The sequence below is a fragment of the Anguilla rostrata genome, chromosome 11 (genome assembly GCF_018555375.3).
Source record: "Anguilla rostrata isolate EN2019 chromosome 11, ASM1855537v3, whole genome shotgun sequence".
Lineage (NCBI taxonomy): Eukaryota > Metazoa > Chordata > Actinopteri > Anguilliformes > Anguillidae > Anguilla > Anguilla rostrata.
This window is the reverse complement of record NC_057943.1, coordinates 3,543,408-3,563,273: the sequence shown is the minus strand read 5'-3', so window position 1 is coordinate 3,563,273 and position 19,866 is coordinate 3,543,408. Positions and strand designations below refer to the sequence as shown.

At 50.5% G+C, this 19,866-nt stretch overlaps 1 protein-coding gene across 4 annotated transcripts in view; it reads left to right on the top strand.

Moving 5' to 3' along the window:
- hcfc1b (host cell factor C1b) overlaps positions 1-18,844 on the top strand; it is a 29,436-nt gene extending 10,592 nt beyond the window's left edge. The window contains exons 4-27 of one of the 4 annotated variants that reach the window (XM_064300540.1): positions 269-477; positions 1,136-1,220; positions 1,448-1,554; positions 1,948-2,127; positions 2,636-2,962; positions 3,866-4,017; positions 4,306-4,500; positions 5,355-5,579; positions 6,022-6,126; positions 6,816-7,038; positions 7,152-7,294; positions 7,654-7,792; positions 8,031-8,251; positions 9,140-10,274; positions 10,728-10,885; positions 11,549-11,863; positions 12,450-12,678; positions 12,991-13,347; positions 13,712-13,830; positions 13,989-14,126; positions 14,236-14,421; positions 14,992-15,289; positions 15,645-15,708; positions 16,015-18,844. In XM_064300540.1, coding sequence (XP_064156610.1) covers positions 269-477; positions 1,136-1,220; positions 1,448-1,554; positions 1,948-2,127; positions 2,636-2,962; positions 3,866-4,017; positions 4,306-4,500; positions 5,355-5,579; positions 6,022-6,126; positions 6,816-7,038; positions 7,152-7,294; positions 7,654-7,792; positions 8,031-8,251; positions 9,140-10,274; positions 10,728-10,885; positions 11,549-11,863; positions 12,450-12,678; positions 12,991-13,347; positions 13,712-13,830; positions 13,989-14,126; positions 14,236-14,421; positions 14,992-15,289; positions 15,645-15,708; positions 16,015-16,054 — 5,350 coding nt within the window. In that variant the 3' untranslated portion in view covers positions 16,055-18,844. Of the gene's footprint in view, positions 1-268; positions 478-1,135; positions 1,221-1,447; positions 1,555-1,947; positions 2,128-2,635; positions 2,963-3,865; positions 4,018-4,305; positions 4,501-5,354; positions 5,580-6,021; positions 6,127-6,800; positions 7,039-7,148; positions 7,295-7,653; positions 7,793-8,030; positions 8,252-9,139; positions 10,275-10,727; positions 10,886-11,548; positions 11,864-12,449; positions 12,679-12,990; positions 13,348-13,711; positions 13,831-13,988; positions 14,127-14,235; positions 14,422-14,991; positions 15,290-15,644; positions 15,709-16,014 lie in introns of all 4 variants that reach the window. The other 3 variants (XM_064300539.1, XM_064300538.1, XM_064300537.1) reach the window with 3 other exon arrangements.
- The last annotated feature ends 1,022 nt before the right edge of the window (positions 18,845-19,866 follow it).

The window sequence follows — 19,866 nt, the reverse complement described above, 5'->3', positions numbered from 1 at the left end:
TCATTATCTTGATGTCGTAGTTTGCCATGCCTCCTAGTTTGACTTAGCATAGGTTAGGTCAGAGAGTAATGTTTACTGTGTGAGCTGGACTTAATGTGTTCATGGCCATGAATAACCGTTACATAATGAGCATTGTACCTTATTGGACCTGTGTTTTGTAGTTGTTCCAATGACCTTCGGTATGCACTTACTGTGTGTCGCTTTGGGATGAAAGCGTCTGCGTAATAAAGGTAATATGATGCAAGTGTCCTGGACCTGCCTGCCCCAGGTACCTGAACGACCTGTACATCCTGGAGCTGCGCGCGGGCTCGAGCGTGGTGGGCTGGGACATCCCCATCACCTACGGCGTGCTGCCGCCGCCGCGGGAGAGCCACACCGCCGTGGTCTACACCGAGAAGACCAGCAAGAAGTCCCGTCTGGTCATCTACGGCGGCATGAGCGGCTGTCGCCTCGGCGACCTCTGGACCCTCGACATCGGTGAGTGAGGGAGGGCAGGGCGGAGGGCCTGCCGGCCAGTCGGTAGAGCGGGGCTGGCCCTGACCCCGATCCTGGAGATGGTAAATGGTAAATGGACTGCATTTATATAGCGCTTTTATCCAAAGCGCTTTACAGTTGATGCCTCTCATTCACCAGAGCAGTTAGGGGTTGGGTGTCTTGCTCAAGGACACTTCGACATGCCCAGGGCAGGGGTTTGAACCGGCAACCCTCCGACTGCCAGACAATCGGTCTTACCTCCTGAGCTATGTCGCCGTCCCGTGGGTTATCATTTCAACCCTAATTCGGCGCACCTGACTACTAATTAAGGTCAACGAGATCGCTGGCTGTTGAGTGAGGTGTCCGTTAAGGTTGGAGTGAAAACTTACAGGACAGTAGATCTCCAGGAACGGTCTTGAGCAGCCCCCGATCCAGCTGTTGAATGAGCTGTGGCGTTCTTAGGGTTGGAGTGAAAACCTACAGGATGGTAAAATCTCCAGGAGCTTTTGGGTTGGGCCCTTCCTGCTGTAGACTGACGTCTCTTGGGCCTTAAGTCCCCACTCCTCGGCCGTTAGCGTTCCGCTGTCTGAAGCGAATGTTCAGGGAGCAGGTGTGCCTCGTGCTGGGCGTGCGTTTTAACCTGCTGCACCTGCGTTTGCAGACACGCTCACCTGGAACAAGCCGTCAGTCAGCGGCACAGCACCGCTGCCCCGGAGCCTGCACTCCGCCACCACCATCACCAACAAGTGAGTACCGCTCTTTAGCCATAATTCAGCCAGGAAACTTTTGCCATAATTTAGCCAGGAAACTTTCTCCTTAATTTAGCCAGGACACTAGTTAGAATTTAGCCAGGGAACTTTAGCCGAGACACTTTAACCATAGTTTCGCCGAGAGGCTTTAGCTGGTACGCTTATGTGTTGGACTGCATGAGAGGAGCTCATGGCTGTGTCCCCCCACCCCACCCCTCCTGCAGGATGTACGTGTTTGGGGGATGGGTTCCCCTGGTGATGGATGACGTGAAGGTGGCCACACATGAGAAGGAGTGGAAGTGTACGAACACGCTGGCCTGTCTGAACCTGGGTACGTCTGTCCTGGGCTCAAACGCCTGCTTTCCCTCCGCAGCCTCGTTGGGGCTTTCTTACCTGTTTCTAATCATTAGGTCCCATGTTGTTACTCCAGTGCTGTCAGAATACTGTAGTATTGTTTGTTGTAAAAAGAAGGAAAACTCTTCTCTTCATTGCCCCCATTTATTGAACTATGTACAGCATTTTGTCCCTCAGGTCCTACTGTAATGGCCAATGTTTTATGTAGCACATCATGATACCTCACCTGAATGCAAAACAAATGTGCAGTAATGCTGGTTATGTTCTTTGTTCGATATCCAGCATAGTTCCACCTTGCCTGGTTCACACATGCGCCCAAATGATCTGTTTGGTTCTTATTTTGGCCTGCGCTCCCTTCTCTCGGTCCCAGACACCATGGCGTGGGAGACGGTTCTCATGGACACTCTGGAGGACAACATCCCGAGAGCCCGGGCAGGACACTGCTCCGTCGCCATCAACTCCCGGCTGTACGTGTGGAGCGGCCGGGACGGCTACCGCAAGGCCTGGAACAACCAGGTGTGCTGCAAGGACCTGTGGTACCTGGAGACGGGTGAGTCTGCTCCCGCCTCTTCCTCTGACGACGGGGTTTAAAAAAGAAAAACGTCAATAATGTAATGAGTTACACTGCTCTGCAGTGCTCCCATTTTAGGACCATTTGCTAACTGGAAAGATTATTTAGGAATCTCATTGGGGTGCGTTAGCGTGCTCTTTAGGTTAGTGTGTTTTTAAGTTTGATGTATTAGTGTGCATGCGTGCGTAAACTTCGAGGCACGTGTGCTCTTTTGAACAGATGTTAGTGTAGTGCCCTGTTGTATGAGTGAGTGAAACAGTGTGTCTGTGGGCGGCAGTGTAGTATAATGGGTAAGGAGCTGATCCTGTAACCTAAAGGTTCGATTCCCGGGTACCCGGGATTCCCGTTGTACCCTTGAGCAAGGTACTTAACCTGCATTGCTTCAGTACATATCCAGCTGTATAAATGGATGCTGTGTGAAAGTTGTGCAAGTCGCTGTGGATGAGAGCGTCTGCTGAACGCCTGTGATGTCACGCTGTGTGTGCAGAGAGGCCGCCGGCGCCGTCGCGGGTCCAGCTGGTGCGCGCCAACACCAACTCCCTGGAGGTGAGCTGGGGCGCGGTCTCCACGGCCGACAGCTACCTGCTGCAGCTGCAGAAGTACGACATCCCCGCCGCCGCCGCCGCCACCTCGCCGGCCCTCAACGCCACGCCCTCGCTGCCCGGCAACTCGCCCAAGAGCCCCGCCCCCGCCGCCGCCGCGCCCTCCGCCCAGACGCTGCCGCTCTCCGGCATCACGCTCGTGCCCCAGGTGGGCTCCCCGACCACCGTCATGCCGGGGAGTCCGCTGGCCGCCAGCACCGCCCGCGGCCCAGGTACGCGCCGCCGCGTCCGTTCAGTTCTACTTGTATAGCGCCTTTTACTGGGAACTGCCACGAAAACACTTTACAGAGTAGCAAGGCAAAAGGCTGAGCGAACACCAGGCCTGAACCCCCAAATAGTGAATACATGAAGGTAAAAAAAAAAAAAAAAACTCCCAGTGCTGGGAGAACCCTATGCATCTCCTAGCATTCACCTGGCGGTCTGAATGTCTTTTTTTTTTTCCTTTTTTTTTTCCCTACTCCTTTAATATACAGCGAGTAGAGGATGTATGACATGCATGTGAGGTCAGGTACACTCCCGCCATTGCTCTTGACCAAGGCACTGGCCTCAGAGCTGGAGTTGGTCCCCTGGCACTGCACTGTGGCTGCCCACTGCTCCTAAGCAGCTAGGATTGGCCAAATGCAGAGGACTAATTACACCCACAGGGTTCAATAGAAGTGTAACTTAAACTGGAACTTATTCAGCCTTGCAGTTCTCATCTGCACAACCTACTCCGCTGTCTGAACAACACTCTGCCTGACTGTGTTAAGAGGCCATTTCATTTATTTTTCTGAACTTATGTAAATGTGTTTGGAGAATTCAGCTCAGTGTCTCTTTGATAATATGCTAGCATAGCAAATGGGTTCAGAGGTTATCTGAAATTGTGGATGTTTTTGTTTTTAATGACATTAGTGATATTTTTTCAGTCTTTGACAGTGGTGTAGGTTTTATGGATTGGGTCTTTTAGCACCTATTTAAGTGTCAAGATTTCAAACTGAAGACTGGTTGAGGAGGTGAATGCGGCCTCCTCGCTGCATATTAAACTGTTAACATCGCCGTGGAGCTCGTCTGCGGCGTTTCTACGGCGACGGGAAGCCTACTGACGCGCTGGTTTCTGTGTCCGTCTGCTGACGCAGCTATTCTGAAAGTGGCGGCTCCGCACTCCGCTGCTGGGACGTCCATCGTCACTGTGCGCCAGGCTAACCCGGCCGGGAAATCCCCCGTCACTGTGACATCACTTCCTGCTGGCGTCCGCATGGTGGTGCCTGCTCAGAGCACCCAGGGGACGGTATGCAGATGTCTTTGTTATTTTTGTTTTGTTTCATGGGGGGGGGTTCGCTTGTCATCCTGTACCTTTCTGAAAACCTGCAGCATTAGTTTATACGTTGCAATAATAATTGGCCCATTAATCAGAAATTTGTCTTGTGTTGTCGTGCCAACAGTTTCATATAATCACAAAAGACAAGCACAGTACTACAAAAGACATTAAAAAGAAATACATGTGAATACAATTGAATATTTAAAAAAAAAAAAAAAAAAAGTAATTTAGCATTTAATTTCTCTGGCCCCCTCTCAGCCAATCGGTAGCAGCCCTCAGATGAGTGGCATGGCCGCGCTGGCGGCGGCTGCCGCGGCCACACAGAAGATCCCGCCCTCTTCCGCGCCCACGATGCTGAACGTGCCCGCGGGCGCCACCATCGTGAAGACCATGGCCATGACCCCCGGCTCCACCAGCCTGCCAGCGACAGTCAAAGTGGCATCGCCTGTTATGGTAAGAACCCCCCCCCCCCCCTCACCCCCCTCCCTCAAAGGAAGGAAGTGTGTAAGTGCTGCTTTATGTAAATGTCTTCACAGAGATGTTCCACATCAAAGCGAAGTGGCTTTTCTCGTAGCATTTCTCATATTTGAAATGTAAACTTGGATAACTGACTGAGAGAGGGGTTCCTGTTGCTGCTGGTAAAAATGTAGAGCGGATGCCTCTTGACATATGCGCAGACACAAACGACATACGTTTAACAAAATGTGAAAAATTTTCGATTTCAATGAATACATATGTTACTCGTCTATTATTTATCCACTATACAGCTTGATTCATTTTCCTGAGTTAAAATGTACTTGTTAAAAAATACTGTTTGTGTTTGGAAAAACTAGATTTGATTTATGGGCAGAGTAGGTCTGTAGTGAATAATGCGCTTCAGGCAAGGATGGCAGATATTTTTATTTTGCAACGTGTGCATATGTATATATAGATATTTGCTTGTGCATGCTCATGCCCCTTGAAGGTTTGCCATTGAAGTGATACACTTGTGATCAATTAAAGCTAGTCTGCAATTAAGTGAATCTTTTCTGAACGGCTTGTTGAAAGATTTCTGGTTTGTTTGAAGGCACGCACACGTTGGAAGATGTTGGTACTGCTGTGGTGACGGTCACAAATGGGGAGAGTCATTTCCCATGAGCTGTAGTAATAGCGGGTGACAGATTTAAGAGACGGCTTGCAGTCGTTCAGCAGGCTTCAGTGCTGTGTGCTGAAGTGTTTTTGGACGTGCTCACGGCGTTTCTGGTTTAGCATACGGCTGTCAGACTGTCTTAACGCAGGCTGCCTCCTCCTCCTCTTCCTCCTCTCAGGTGAGCAACCCGGCCACCCGCATGCTGAAGACGGCGGCGGCGCAGGTGGGCACCTCGGCCGTGTCGACGCCCAACACGCCCACGCGCCCCATCATCACCGTGCACAAGTCCGGCACCGTCACCGTGGCGCAGCAGGCCCAGGTGGTCACCACCGTGGTGGGCGGAGTCACCAAGACCATCACCCTGGTCAAGAGCCCCATCGGCATGGGCGGGAGCGGCACGCTGGTACGCTCACAGGAGGGGTGGGGGGGGGGGTGTCTCACGGGAGGGGTGGATTTGTGGGAGGATGAGGATTGGGAGGAAGAGTCTAGCTATACTGGCAGGTGCCCTCGGAATGTGCTGAAACAGCAGTGAGGGAGGGGGAAAGCATCGTTCGGCCTATTAAAGCCATCCAAAATGTGTCCTTCCAGTTAATGCTGCCGACTGCGTTCGCTTGAAATGTCAGTTAGTGCAGTGGTCCCTGAAGTGGGGAGTGCAGAGAGACCATCGGGGGGGGGTGCTAATGACCGCAGTAGTTTGGGAAGCACTGATGCATGTTGATTATGTCACTCATTGCCGCACGTTGCACTGCAGCTGCCACTCTGGCTGGACCCCGGACCCCGTTATCACTGCTTGCTTTCCCCTCTTGAGACCCCTTTTTCATCCTCCTCCTTTTCTCTGTGCTCAGATCTCCAATCTGGGGAAGGTGATGTCCGTGGTGCAGACCAAGCCGGTGCAGACCTCCGCCGTGACCGGCCAGGCCTCCACCAACCCCGTCACCCAGATCATACAGGTGAGCCTGGGGGTGCGGGCGCCCAGGGCGGGCATCAGGAACTGCCAGGGATGCTTCCCAGCTAACGCAAAACGTTCTCGCGATGTTCCTGGAATTGTGATTTAAAAAAAAAATAACATTGCCACTGTGTGGCAGCAACATCATGCGTTTTGCGTTGTCTGGGTTGTTTGCGGTTTAATAAGCCGTGAGGAAGGTGGTACACTGTGCATGCGTATGTGGTATGAATCGAACGCGTAAAGCAAATGCATAAATGGCAAGAAATGCCGTTTTCCTACCTGTAAACTTAGCTACTGGTCCCTGTTGAGTAATGAGTCATTGTACAACGTAAACATTTTCTGTGAAGTAAAAATGTGCAACAAAATGCCTGTTAGGCTCATGTTTCGGCATCGTAAACAACGCAGCAAAGACAGGCATGTTACGGCAGTGATTGATTCTTCTGGGGGGAGAAGCTGTTGCGGCTCTGGTGGAACTCTGGAGACCAGCCCGATTAGCGGGAAGAATAGCCTCTTGTGAAAGTAGCTAATAAATTTTAAATGTGGCTGTTCAGGGGCATGCTTATGTGGTGGGGGGGGGGGAGTGTTGCTAGTGCCATGTCCCTTCCATGATTACCAAGCCTGTGTGGCAGATGATGAACTAAATGAAGATCTGAACCACGGTGTTATTTTTGCATAAAGGCACTCTCTTCTCAGACAAAGGGCCCCCTCCCAGCCGGGACCATCCTGAAGCTGGTGACCTCTGCGGACGGCAAGCCCACTACCATCATCACCACCACCCAGGCCGGGGGCACGGGCAGCAAGCCCACCATCCTGGGCATCAGCAGCGTGTCGCCCACCACCACCACCAAGCCGGGCACCACCACCATCATCAAGACCATCCCCATGTCGGCCATCATGACCCAGCCGGGGGCGACAGGTGTGTACGCTGGGGGGGCCCACACATTTCCCCCACCCCCCTCACTGGAAGGAGTGGGTGTTCTGCGTGAGAGTAGGCTGTTTTAATAACGCACGCCCGTCCTCTTCCAGCAGGGGTAACCAGCAGCCCGGGGATGAAGTCGCCCATCACCATCATCACCACCAAAATGATGACCTCTGGTACTGGGACGCCCGGCAAGATCATCACTGCGGTGCCCAAACTGGGTACCGGGCCTGGCCAGCAGGGGGTGACACAGGTACCTTTACCAAAAAAAATAAAACAAAGTCCTGCCTGCTTCATTCAGAGTGTGTGTTTGTGAAAGAGAATGCAGTGGTTTTGCTCAGATTCCCAACGTGAAACTTTCACGGATGTGGTTAGTTGTGATTGAAGGCTGAGCTCCAGAATTGTCATATCCAACAAATTTGTTAAAACACACATACAAGCCAGGGTTGTATGAGAAGTATGAATGAAGTCAATTTGTAGTGCCCATTGGGACACAGTAATGTGGCCATACATGCATGTATATGGTACAGCACTGAAATAAGTACGCCTTGATTTGGAAAACAGTCCTCAGAAATGTTTGTTTAAAAAAAAAAAATGTTTCTGTCTTTGCAGGTGGTTTTGAAGGGGGCACCTGGTCAGCCAGGTACCATTCTGCGCACGGTACCCATGGGTGGGGTACGCCTGGTTACCCCGGTAACCGTCTCTGCCGTCAAACCCACCGTAACCACGCTTGTCGTCAAGGGAACAACAGGTAGCGTGTTCCAGCAAAAGTCATTCCTTAGCGTCTTGATGCACGTGTGTCATCTGTTCTCAACGTCGGTGTGTAAATACTGAATTTTTCTGGGCATCGTAAATTTTTTTGCTTCTGAATGCCTGTAAGAATCCACACGGGAGTTTTGGGAGTTCTGTCACCAGAAGTAGAAGCTTCGCTCCCTCAGACGGTCCTAAAGAGACGTTGACGGGCGGCCATTTTGTCCGTGTCCCTGCAGGTGTGACCACTCTCGGGACCGTGACGGGCACAGTGTCCACCAGTCTCGCGGGGGGTAGCGTGGCCAGTGCCAACGCTTCCCTGGCGACCCCCATCACCACCCTGGGCACCATCGCCACCCTGTCCAGCCAGGTCATTAACCCGGCTGCCATCACCGTGTCAGCAGCACAGACCAGCCTGACCGCCGCCTCTCCGCTCCCAACGCCCACCATCACCATGCAGGTAAGACACGCCCACCTACCACACCCACTGCCACCATGCAGGTAAGACACACCCACCTACCACACCCACTGCCACCATGCAGGTAAGACATGCCCACCTACCACACCCACCATCACCATGCAGGTAAGACATGCCCACCCACCATCACTATGGAGGTACGACATGCCCACCACCACCATGCAGTACAAGTTGCTGTGATCAAATTTGGTTGAAAAACAATTACTTTTCTGATGGAACTCGGGTCAAATACAGACTGTCATTAAATGCATGCACTGTTCAGTTGACTTGCTGTCACTTTTTGTAATCATGAAAAAAAAAAGTCCAAAATGGCCAAAAGTATGTGGACACCTGACATCCAATATCTCATCCAAAATGATGGGCATTAATATGGAGTTTATCCCCCCTTGGCTGCAATAACAGCCTCCACGCTTCTGGGAAGGCTTTATACTAGATGTTGGAGCATTGCTGCCGGGATTTACTTCCATTCAGCCAGAAGAGCATTAGTGAGATCGGGCACCGATTGGGCGTTAAGGCCTGGCTCACAGTTGGGTTTCCAACTGATCCCCAAGGTGTTGTGCAGGCCAGTCAAGTTCTTCCACACCATTCTTGACAAAACCATTTCTATGTTGGCCTCACTGTGTGCCCGGGGCCACTGTCATGCTGAAACAGGAAAGGGCCTTCCCCAAACTGTTGAGGAAGCACAGGATCATCTAGAATGTGGTTGCATGCTGTGGCATTAAGATTTGCCTTCACTGGAACTAAGGGTCCTTTGCCCAAACCCCATACCAAGGGGTGTCCAGATAACTTGCTTTCTTAGTTTTCTGTGCTTGTTTTTCTTGTTTAGTCTGTTAATGTTAACTGGGGGTTCCCTCCTGTGCGTTTCTGCAGTCGGTGAACCAGCCCACGCAGGTGACCCTGATAACCACCCCCAGCGGGGTGGAGGCCCAGCCCGTTCAGGACCTGCCCGTGTCCATCCTGGCCTCCCCCACCTCCGAGCAGCCGTCCGCCACCGTGGCCGAGGCGGGGGCCGGGGAGATGCCCGGCACCGTCACTCTGGTGTGCTCGAACCCGCCCTGCGAGACCCACGAGACTGGCACCACCAACACCGCCACCACCGCGTCCGCCAACATGGGCGTGCAGCGCGTCTGCTCGAACCCGCCCTGCGAGACCCACGAGACTGGCACCACCAACACCGCCACCACCGCGTCCGCCAACATGGGGGTGCAGCGCATGTGCACCAACCCGCCGTCGGAGACCCACGAGACGGGCACCACCAACACCGCCACCACCGCCAGCGCCAACATGGGATCCGACCAGATGGGCACTGTCCAGAGCAAGACGGAATCGCAGTCTCCCTCTTCCTCCTCCTCCTCTTCCCCTCCGGCCTCCGCCACCGGGTCCTCCGGAGGGGGCGGCGCCCCGGGGGTCCTGCGGCCCGAGAACCTGCGGACGGGCACCACGTACACCTCCACCACCGCGCGCTCCAACATGGGCTCGGACCAGACGGGCACGGTGCAGAGCTCCCGCTCCGCCCAGGAGAAGCCGTCCTACAGCAGCAGCGCCGCCTGCCCCATCTCGCAGACCCCGCCCGCGGAGAAGGGCGAGGGGCCCCAGGTCTGCTCCAACCCCCCCTGCGAAACGCACGAGACGGGCACCACCAACACCCCTACCCAAGCCTCCTCCACCATGGGGGCTGATCAGTCTGGGACGGTGCAGAGGGTCTGCTCCAACCCCCCCTGCGAAACGCACGAAACTGGCACCACCAACACCCCTACCCAAGCCTCCTCCACCATGGGGGCTGATCAGTCTGGGACGGTGCAGAGGGTGTGCTCCAACCCCCCCTGCGAAACCCACGAAACTGGCACCACCAACACCCCCACCCAAGCCTCCTCCACCATGGGGGGCGATCAGTCTGGGACGGTGCAGAGGGTCTGCTCCAACCCCCCCTGCGAAACCCACGAAACTGGCACCACCAACACCGCCACCACCGCCACATGCAGCATGGAGAGTGGAGAGGGCGCAGGTACTGCTTCCCAAAAAATCACACGCACATTTTATCACGTTAAAGAGAATCGCTTCCCCTGCACGGAAAGTACATTCTGTTACCTGTTTTAGTCCCACGTCACTGTTCTTCTGTTTGTCTATACTTAGGAGTGAAACTAAGGGCACTCTTTCAGTTGAAGTCACAATGGGATAACTCGAGTGAGCACAACAAGGGCCGATCCGTTTCAGGATTTAGGTGCCAGCTGCTGCTGTTAATTATTTAATTGGGTCCAATCATATCTTGATCTGATATTTGTATGAGCACCAGCTAACATCTGCAGTTGTGTAACCTGAAGATTTTACTCAAGAACCAGTATGAACCAGCATAGTTTATAGAGCTGTCAGAAAACTAAAACTAAGGTCATTGGCTGGTACAGAAACCCAGACTGGGGTTGTACGCCCGTGTGCTGACCTGTGTCCCGTTGTCTTGCAGCTCAGCAGAGTGGTGACGGTACACAAGGGGACGGGGGTGCCCCCTCAGAGGTCCCGACGCAGTCCACCACCCCGACGGAAGCGCCCAATCCCACGACGCAAAGCAGGGCCATCACAACCGTCACCCAGGCAACGCCCGCGCCAGGACCCTCAGTGCCAGTAAGCGTTCGATAGGACGCGGCTCGCGTGCTGTTAGAGAGAGAGATGCCATTGGATGGAGATGTTCAGATGTGTCTAGCCGGTTTTGCACAGATCGCTGAAGGTCCTTGATTGGCTTTTAAATTTTGTTGAAATTTAGACTGCAGTATGGTGGAACCTGCTTGTACTGTAAACATCTTCGATGTAACAATACCACGGACGTAGTGGAACTTCGGGTCTGTGGGCCAGCTGACAGGCATCACAGCTGGGCTGCCCAACCCTGGTTCTGGAGGTCTACCATCCTGTAGGGTTTCACTCCAGCCCTAACAGAACACACCTCATCCAACAGCTAGAGATCTCGCTGAGCTGATAATTAATGGAATCGGATGTGCCAAATTAGGGTTGAAATGCTAAATTACAGGATGGTAGTTGAGGTAGTTTGTTATGAAAACCTACAGGATGGTAGATCTCCAGGAACAGGGTTGGGCAGCCTTGGCATACTATGATGTACATGGCTTAACATAACCTGGTGTAGCTAAACCTTTTTGGTCAGGCCTCCTTTTGGTAAAGGGAAATGTTTTTAATCCCCCACCCGTTCCCCACTCACATGACCGTACGACTGAATAATCGCCTGACGAGACTCTCGAGCCCGCTTTAATTCCCTCTCCCTCTCTGCGGCTGCAGTCGATCTCCTCCATCACGGAGGCGTCGGGCGTGGCGCACGAGGACGGCGGCGAGATGGCGGCGCTGCAGGCGGGCGACCCGGCGGCGGGCGGGCAGATGCAGGCCGGCGGCGAGGACGCTGCGGCCGCCGTCGCCGCGGCAGCAGCAGCGGAGGCGGGAGAGCCCATGCAGACGGAGTGCGCGGCCGAGCTGGGAGAAGCCGCCGCCGTCGCCGCCGTGGCGATGGAGGAGGGCGAGGCCACCACGGTGCTTCAGGTGCAGGTGGAGCAGCTGCCCACCGCCATGGAGACCCAGCCCAGCCAGGAGGAGCAGGAGGTAACCTGTCACCTGGGGAGGGGGGTCACCTGGGGGGGTTAATCAAGTCAGCGAAGCAAGTCTACTCCTTTTATCAGAAAATGGTCTTGACTAGAGGTACACAAACCTTAGTCAATGGTCCTTTTTGGAGTATGCTTCTCTTTGTTACAGCCAGTCTATTGACAAAATAAGGAAGTTGTTTGTTACCCCTAGTGAAAATATAAGGTTAACACAGTGGTTAGCACAGTGCAGATGACCCTTTGTCATTTGTTGAAAATTAAGGCAATAGACATACCTAGAAGTAGAACAATTTGGGGTAATTTAACAAGCAAGCCACAACAACTTTAAGATTTACAACATCTACAAGAATCCAAAGTGCTCCTCATGCTCTGAATGTAGTATAAGGATATAAAAAACAAGCATAAGTGGTTTAGAAAATGGATGGATGGATGAATGAGTGTTCAGCTTGAGGAAATATGTTGTGTTTAGGAGTTATCTGCAAGGTTTTAGTCCTTGTGGAGATTGGACACCCCAGGTCCCATGTCCTGTAGACCTATCAGATGCGTGTTTGTAGATCCGTCCCACATCGTGTCTGCTGTTCTTCCAGATGGAGCAGGGAGCAGTGGCAGGCACTGCCCAGGACTCGGAGCCGCTGACCCTGCCCCAGGAGCTGATGTCCGAGGGGCAGCCCGCCACCCTGATGGTGACGGGCCTCACCCCCGAGGAGCTGGCGGTGACGGCCGCGGCTGAGGCCGCTGCCCAGGCCGCCGCCACGGAGGAGGCCCAGGCGCTGGCCATCCAGGCCGTCCTGCAGGCGGCGCAGCAGGCTGTCATGAGTGAGTAACAGGGTGGGGGTCGGGTGGGGGGCCAGGTCTGGATAGGTAGCACGTTTCCAGAAGTAGTGAACTGTTAAGATTTGCACGAAAAGATTTTAAGCTTTTGAAGAGCAAGTTTTTTTTTTTGTGTGTGTGTGGAATGTTCTGCTCTGGAACAGTGTTCTAGAACAGCAGTGATGGTTACATCAGCATTGGAATGTTCAGTTTATAAGATTCTAATTGCGTAATTGTGATGTCACACCTCAGAGGGTTTAAGTGGCCTTTTGGTGCAGAGGTGTCACGTTCTCTCTTCCCTCCCTGCTGCCCTCGCAGATGAAGGAGACTCGGGCCACGACCAGCAGCCCACCACCATCCCCATCGTGCTGACCCAGCAGGAGCTGGCCGCCCTGGTGCAGCAGCAGCAGCAGCTGCAGGAGGCGCAGGCCCAGGCGCAGGCAGCGGCGGCGGCGGCAGCAGCGTCCGCGGCGGCAGCGGCGGCGGCGGCCGCCCAGCAGCAGCAGCAGCAGCAACAGCAGCAGCAGGCCAGCGCCCAGGCCGCCCTGCCCACCGAGGGCCTGGCGCCCGCCGACAGCCTCAACGACCCCGCCTCCGAGAGCAACGGCCACAACGAGATGGCGGCCGCCGTCACCAGCGCCGTGGCCCGGCTGCTGCCCGGCACCTCGGCCGAGAGTGAGTGCTTCCGGAAGCTTCCGCGGTCCCCCTCGTGCGTGTGCTGTCATCGTGTTACACCAAAACTCTTAAAAACTCGGCCCCCCAGGGCTCAGGGCCCCAGGCAGTTTCTTAAGTTTCTTAGTCTATTTTAGAATCAGGGCTCTGTAGTGCTCCCATCTTAGGAGCATTTGCTCCTGAATATTGCTGACTGGAAAAGTAATTAAAGACCACATCTGCTAATTTGGGATGCATTACTGTCCCCCTAAACTTTGCAACATTTGCTCCTTAGGGGGTGCGGTGGAGGTGGGAGGTAATTTTGGCAAATGCCTTTTTACGACATGCCTCTGACGTGCTTTTCTCTCACCTTTTCCCCCTCTCTCAGCCTTGGCCCCATCCAGCACTTTCGCCCCAGCGCAGCCCATGGTGGTGGCCAGCCCAGCCAAGATACAGGCGGCCACCGCGCTGGCCGAGGTAGCCAATGGCATCGAGTCTGCCGCGGGGGTGAGTCGCCAGTAATGCCTCTACCGGTCTTCTGCAAGATCATCCCAGTGCTCAGTCACCTCAGTGACTCCTCTTTTCAATCTAATAACAAAGATGCTTATTGGTTATATCACATTTTATGTGTTTAACCTCCACCCCCCTCTCCTTTTGCGCTTCAGAAGCAAGGTCCCACGCCAGCCATGGCCAAGCCGCCCGTGAAGAAGGAGAGCCAGTGGTTTGACGTCGGCGTCGTCAAAGTGACGAACATGGTCGTCACGCACTACTACCTACCAGGCGACGATTCGCCCCCTGTTGACGTACGTCATGGCGACGAGGCACACCCGAAATCACGATTAATGCGCACAGATTTCCGCCGTTGCCCGACGCCCCCTCTGACCCCCCCCGCCCCCCTTTGTCGTTTCCCAGGAGGACTCCCCGGCCGTCCCGGACTACAGCCAGATGAAGAAGGTGGAGCTCCAGCCGGGCACCGCCTACAAGTTCCGCGTGACGGGCATCAACGCTTGCGGCCGCGGGGCCTACTCGGAGATCTCCGCCTTCAAGACCTGCCTGCCGGGCTTCCCCGGAGCGCCCTGCGCCATCAAGATCAGCAAGGTACGGCAGGGGAGAGGGAGGCCTCGCTCCCCGCGCCTGCGTCTCCCGCTCCTCCAGCTCTCCCTGCGGTCCCGTTTCCCAGCTCTTGGGCTGTGGGCTGATTAGAGGCTGATTAAGTTTATTTATTACCTACCTGATCATTATTTTTTCCTAGAGCTGTGTGAACACAAAAAAAAAATCTGATCTTTCCGTATCAAATTTGGGCCACTTCCATACGCGGTCCTAGGTTGGATACATATCCATTGGAACTGTTGTGTGCGACTTGTTCACTCCATAGTGGGCTACTCGGCTGTTTTGGACACCGCCTCGGTGTCTGCAGCGGCTGACTTAAAAAATGGAGGGCAGCAGGTTTAGGGTTTTTGTTGGTAATGCGTACATGCGGGTTCTTTCAGACTTTCAGTCTCTTCACACTTACCTCAGATGTGACGGGTCACTTACAAACGTGAATGTGAACAGTCAATGCAAAAAAAAAAATGATATCGGAGCAGAAAATGAGGAATTGAATGTTAAGACCTGTAACGTGACCTTGGCTTTAAACTCACTCCGCCCCCCTCCCCCCCCCCTCCACAGAGTCCGGACGGCGCTCACCTGACCTGGGAGCCCCCGTCGGTGACCTCGGGGAAGATCATCGAGTACTCGGTGTACCTGGCCATCCAGAGCGCGCAGGCCGGGGAGCAGAAGGCCTCCACCCCGGCGCAGCTGGCCTTCATGCGCGTGTACTGCGGGCCCAGCCCCTCCTGCCTGGTGCAGTCCTCCAGCCTGTCCAACGCCCACATCGACTACACCACCAAGCCCGCCATCATCTTCCGCATCGCCGCGCGCAACGAGAAGGGCTACGGCCCCGCCACGCAAGTCCGATGGCTCCAGGGTGAGAGGCACCTGGCCCTTTAAAAAAAAAAAAAAAAAGAAAGAAAAAAAAAGAGTGAGGTCACAGATGTGCGAATGGAGTGTTCTTAACTGAACATTCTAATGCTGATGTCACAATCACCGCTGGTGACTGAAAGCAGCGGAGTTCTAGAACACTGACATGGAATTTTCAGCAAACGTTCCAAAAAAAAAAAAAAAGAAAAGAAACCTACTCTTTGAAGTGTTAATGACTTCACTAAAAGTCAGGTATTTCGTGATTGTGTAAGTGGTTCTGGTGAGAACCGTCACACTGGCAAGTTGTTCCTAGTGAAATTGTTTTTCAGCGTTTGGTCACTGTGGGTATTTTGTTTTGGCAGAATCCAGTAAAGATGGATCCGCAGCTAAACCCGCCACAAAAAGACCAGTCTCTTCTCCTGACGGGTGAGTTCACTTCGCTCACTAACTGTGATTTCCCTTTGCTTCCTAACTGTGATTTCCCTTCGCTCCATAACTGTGATTTCCCTTCGCTCCCTAACTGTGATTTCCCTTTAACTTCACATTGCTGACAAAGCGGAGTTCTGTTTGTAACATGTTTGCACCCCGAAAAGGAAACTTCGTCCAATTTAATTGATTAAAAACACAAAAAAACTATGCAGTTCTTGGATTATGTCTCTAGAAATAGCTCGGTCTTCTATTGCTATTTTGATGACTCATTTGTTCCTCTGCCCCCTCCCCCCACGCTTGCAGGAAAGCCACCGGTCCAAAGAAGGCGAGGTCAGACCAGTGAGAGGGGCTCCCTCTGTCCTTTGCCCCTAATGAGGACTATGACTGAACCCATCTTCCCTAATCATCATCCACCCCAACAACACACCACAGCCTCAGCTGAATTCCATCAGCCATCTTAAATGGTCAAACGGCAGCAAAAGTAACAACAACAACAACAACAAGAGAAAAAAAAGATTAACCTAAAATTTGAGACAAACAGGCCCTGACTGGGCACTGTGGTGCCATGGACGCCTTCTCAATCTGTTATTTTTTATTTTTATTTTATTAATACTGCTTCTTCATGGGCAAACAAATGAAAGCACATTTTTATTTTCTTTTTTATTTTCTTTTTTTTTTTTTTGCTTTATTCTCAATATTTTTCTGTCAAACCTAAACTGCAGCATTCAGACAAATGAATTGCATTTAGTAGCTTGTCGTATATTCCCCTTATCTTTTTTTTCCTGGCTTGTGTTAACACAAGAACAGTTGAGTAGAAATGATTACAACTTTGCTGATAGTCAGTTAGCCCTGTTTTTGATAAGTCTTGAGTAAAGCGATTGAGGTTTGGTTAGAAGGATAAGCTGAAATGCGTTCAAATGGGTGGATTCATCAAAAATGGAAAACACATGGCACTTCACATTAAGGGGATGCTTTCCAGAGGAAAAGACTAGCTTCATTAGAGAGAGAGAGAAAACAAAAAAAGAAATTCGAAATAGGCACCAAACTGGACTGTCTCCTTGTTCTGTTGCATCACTGTGCGCTTGTACCTTGGTGAAAGAGAAGAGCAGATCATGGATGATCTCATGTGAAGCGGACGAAGAAAGGACTTAGGTTTGCGTAGATTCAGAGACTAGAGTAGAACTGAGACTTTTGCCGCACGTTAAGCAAATCTTGTTTAAAAAAAGGAAAAAAAAAAAAAAAAAACCACGAAAAAACTTCCCAAAAAATTAGCAAGCGGTGATGCAGAGAAGTTCTGCGTGTGGTTTATTTTTGTATTTTTTAAAGCTTTTTTCCTTGTGTGTATGTGTGTACTTGAGTGCATTTTTTTAAACCTCACTTTTGTCATTTACTCTTTGTTCCCTGTTTAACCCCCTATAGTTTTCATGTGTTTGTGGGAAGAGGTTATGGTGGCGTTGAGAGAGCCACAGTACTTTTTTTCTTTTCTTTTTTTTTTTTTTTTTTTTTTAAATCTTGGATCGATTAATTGTTTGTACTTGTTGTATCAGAGGAAATTAAAAAGAAATGACTTTTTGTATTTGTTTCGAAGAGAATGGCAAACGATGTGGGACTGAGTACCCAGGGAGAGGAGGGCTTTTTTGCTTTGTTTACTTAACCTTTCGACGCTTGTATTCTTTAGTGTACGCCAAAACTGGACATTAAAGCAATCTTTCGCAGAAAACACACACACATCCTCCTCTCCTTTCGTTCTCCCTCCAAACAGCCCCCTTTACCAATCCGTAGTTTCAATACAGTACATTTTTAGAAGCTATGGAGTCAGATTTTTTCCTAACTTGTTTTAGAAAGTTGCAAGAAATAAAAAAAAAATAATAATAAAAAAGGAATGTTCTTCCCTGACAGTTGAGAGAAATGTCTACGGAAAATGTTAAGATAACGATTTGCATTAGTTTGGGGCTCAACATTTTGCAGATGACGTGACGAAGAGGTGGAAGTTTGTGTGTAATGTGACGAAGAAATGTTACCTGAAGAATGAGTTGTACGTCTTTTTGAATTGGGGGGGAAGTCACGTTTTTGTTGTTTTTGGCAGTAGGGATTGGGTGGGTTACAAGGATTATTGGCATTGCCAGAGTTTGGGCTCAACTGTAAATTGGTTCCTTCATATAGCAAGAAAAAAAAATCTTGGCTTTTTTATAATTATCTGTAACAAGTTTTTACATGTTGGTCATCTCTTGCTTTTTGTCTTGACATATAAAAGAAACAGAAATATCTGTCTCCCTGCTCAGTTATCTTTCTTTTTTTTTTTTTTTAAAGAATTTGACCCATTTCTTCACCATTTTAGAAGGTTGAGGAAATAGAGGAAGCAGTTTAATATTCATGGAATTGGATCATTTAAACCATTAAATTCTAAATGGTCTAAAGCAGCTACAGTATTAGATTGAAATGCAGCGAATGCTGGGTGTTGGGTCTGATCGCAGGAACGCATACATGATTTCCAAACCGATTCTCCATTTCCTTGTGGAAAGTGTAAATAATCATCTCGTATATTTGTCTATTGTCAAAGATTGAGGTATTCAGGAATTTAAATCCCTTTCGATTCTGTGGAAACGCAATTTTTAAACTGGTTTTATCTTCAGGTTATAAACTGTCACTCTTGGGAGGGGAGAAAATTTAAAAATATGAACAACCCTGTGGCGAGAGAAGCCCGTAATTTGAAAGTCGGCACTTCTAAGCTCCCGGTCGTCGTGTGCAATTATACGTCACACGCGAGATTTGGGAACGCGGGTTTTGACATGATGTGTATTTCGATAGTTGGCGCCCAAACGTTGCTCTTCGACTGCGAGTTGTATAAAAGGCATTAATATAAGTTCATGTTATTCTTGTGCTGTGCTTATACCTGTGTCCTGTCCCTCTTCCATCAGTAGTCAATGTTTTTTGCAGGTCGTCGGTCTTCAAGTGTCAACTTGGTTTATACTTGTACTCAAGATAAGTTGGCAGTGATGTTGTCAGGTGTACTGAGCATTTTTGTAGTGTGAAAATTAGTATGTTAAAAAAAAATGTGTTATCTGGTTTTAGGAATTACATTCAAAATATCGTTTACGAATACTATGAAATAATAAAAACGGCCATCTTTGAATGGGTTTGCTGTGCTTTTTTTTTCTTTACTTGTTGGAAACCTGCTTATGTATGTGTAGCTAATGGAACAGGGAAGTGGCTGACGTCACTGCCAACTTAACTTTAATATGAGTATAGAGGAATACGGTATTTCATCGTTGCTTGCTTAACTTTTTCCTTCCCTGTGCAAACCAGTGGTGTCAGCCTTCACGCTTCCAATTTGCCCTATCTTCTGTCGCATTGCACATTTAAGCTTGAACTACTCTACTACTGTGATTTACCTGTATTTTAGAAAATAGTAGTTTTAAGTTGTCTCTCTCTCACACACACACACACACACACACCAAAAGGCAAAGTGTGTCACTTGGTTTCACAATCAGTACAATACATTTTCAGATGCAGTTTTTTTTGGGTACAGTCCAGATTATCTAGAGAATGGGCTGAATGAACTGACTTTTCTGATCCAATTGGCTTCATCAATTGACACAGGAGAAATTAAATCCATAAATTACAGAATATTCAGAAGTTGTTTTTTTAGGTTGAATAATCCAGTTTGATTCCTGAGCATAAATGCATTCTATGTAGGGTACATAAGGGATGGTTCCCAAGCTATGTAGGTGTATGTAATTCAGAGGTTTTGAGGGAACTGACAGTTATTGCGTGAAGTGGACCTGTCGTATCTAACAAATAGGAAAGGCTTACAAGCAAGTCTGGTTAGATACATTTCATGATTTCTTCATTTAGGACTTCACAGATGATCTTCTGTGATGGCCAATCAAATGGGGAAAAAAGGAAATTCAAATTGCACTGAAGTGCTTCTGCAAGCAATTACAGCTCCTTTTTCAAGCTAATTTGAACTTTTTTCAAAAATGAAATTCCTATAATTGTTTTTCTTCTGAGCGTCCACTATGTGCTTGCAGTGAAAGGGTGGGGTGGTGGGAATGTTACCAAACAGTCTCTGATGCAGTATCCACCCGTGGTGCATGGCAGACATTTTATTCCCGAATGTTCACCACTCATCAGCCAAGGTGGATAGGAAGGCGT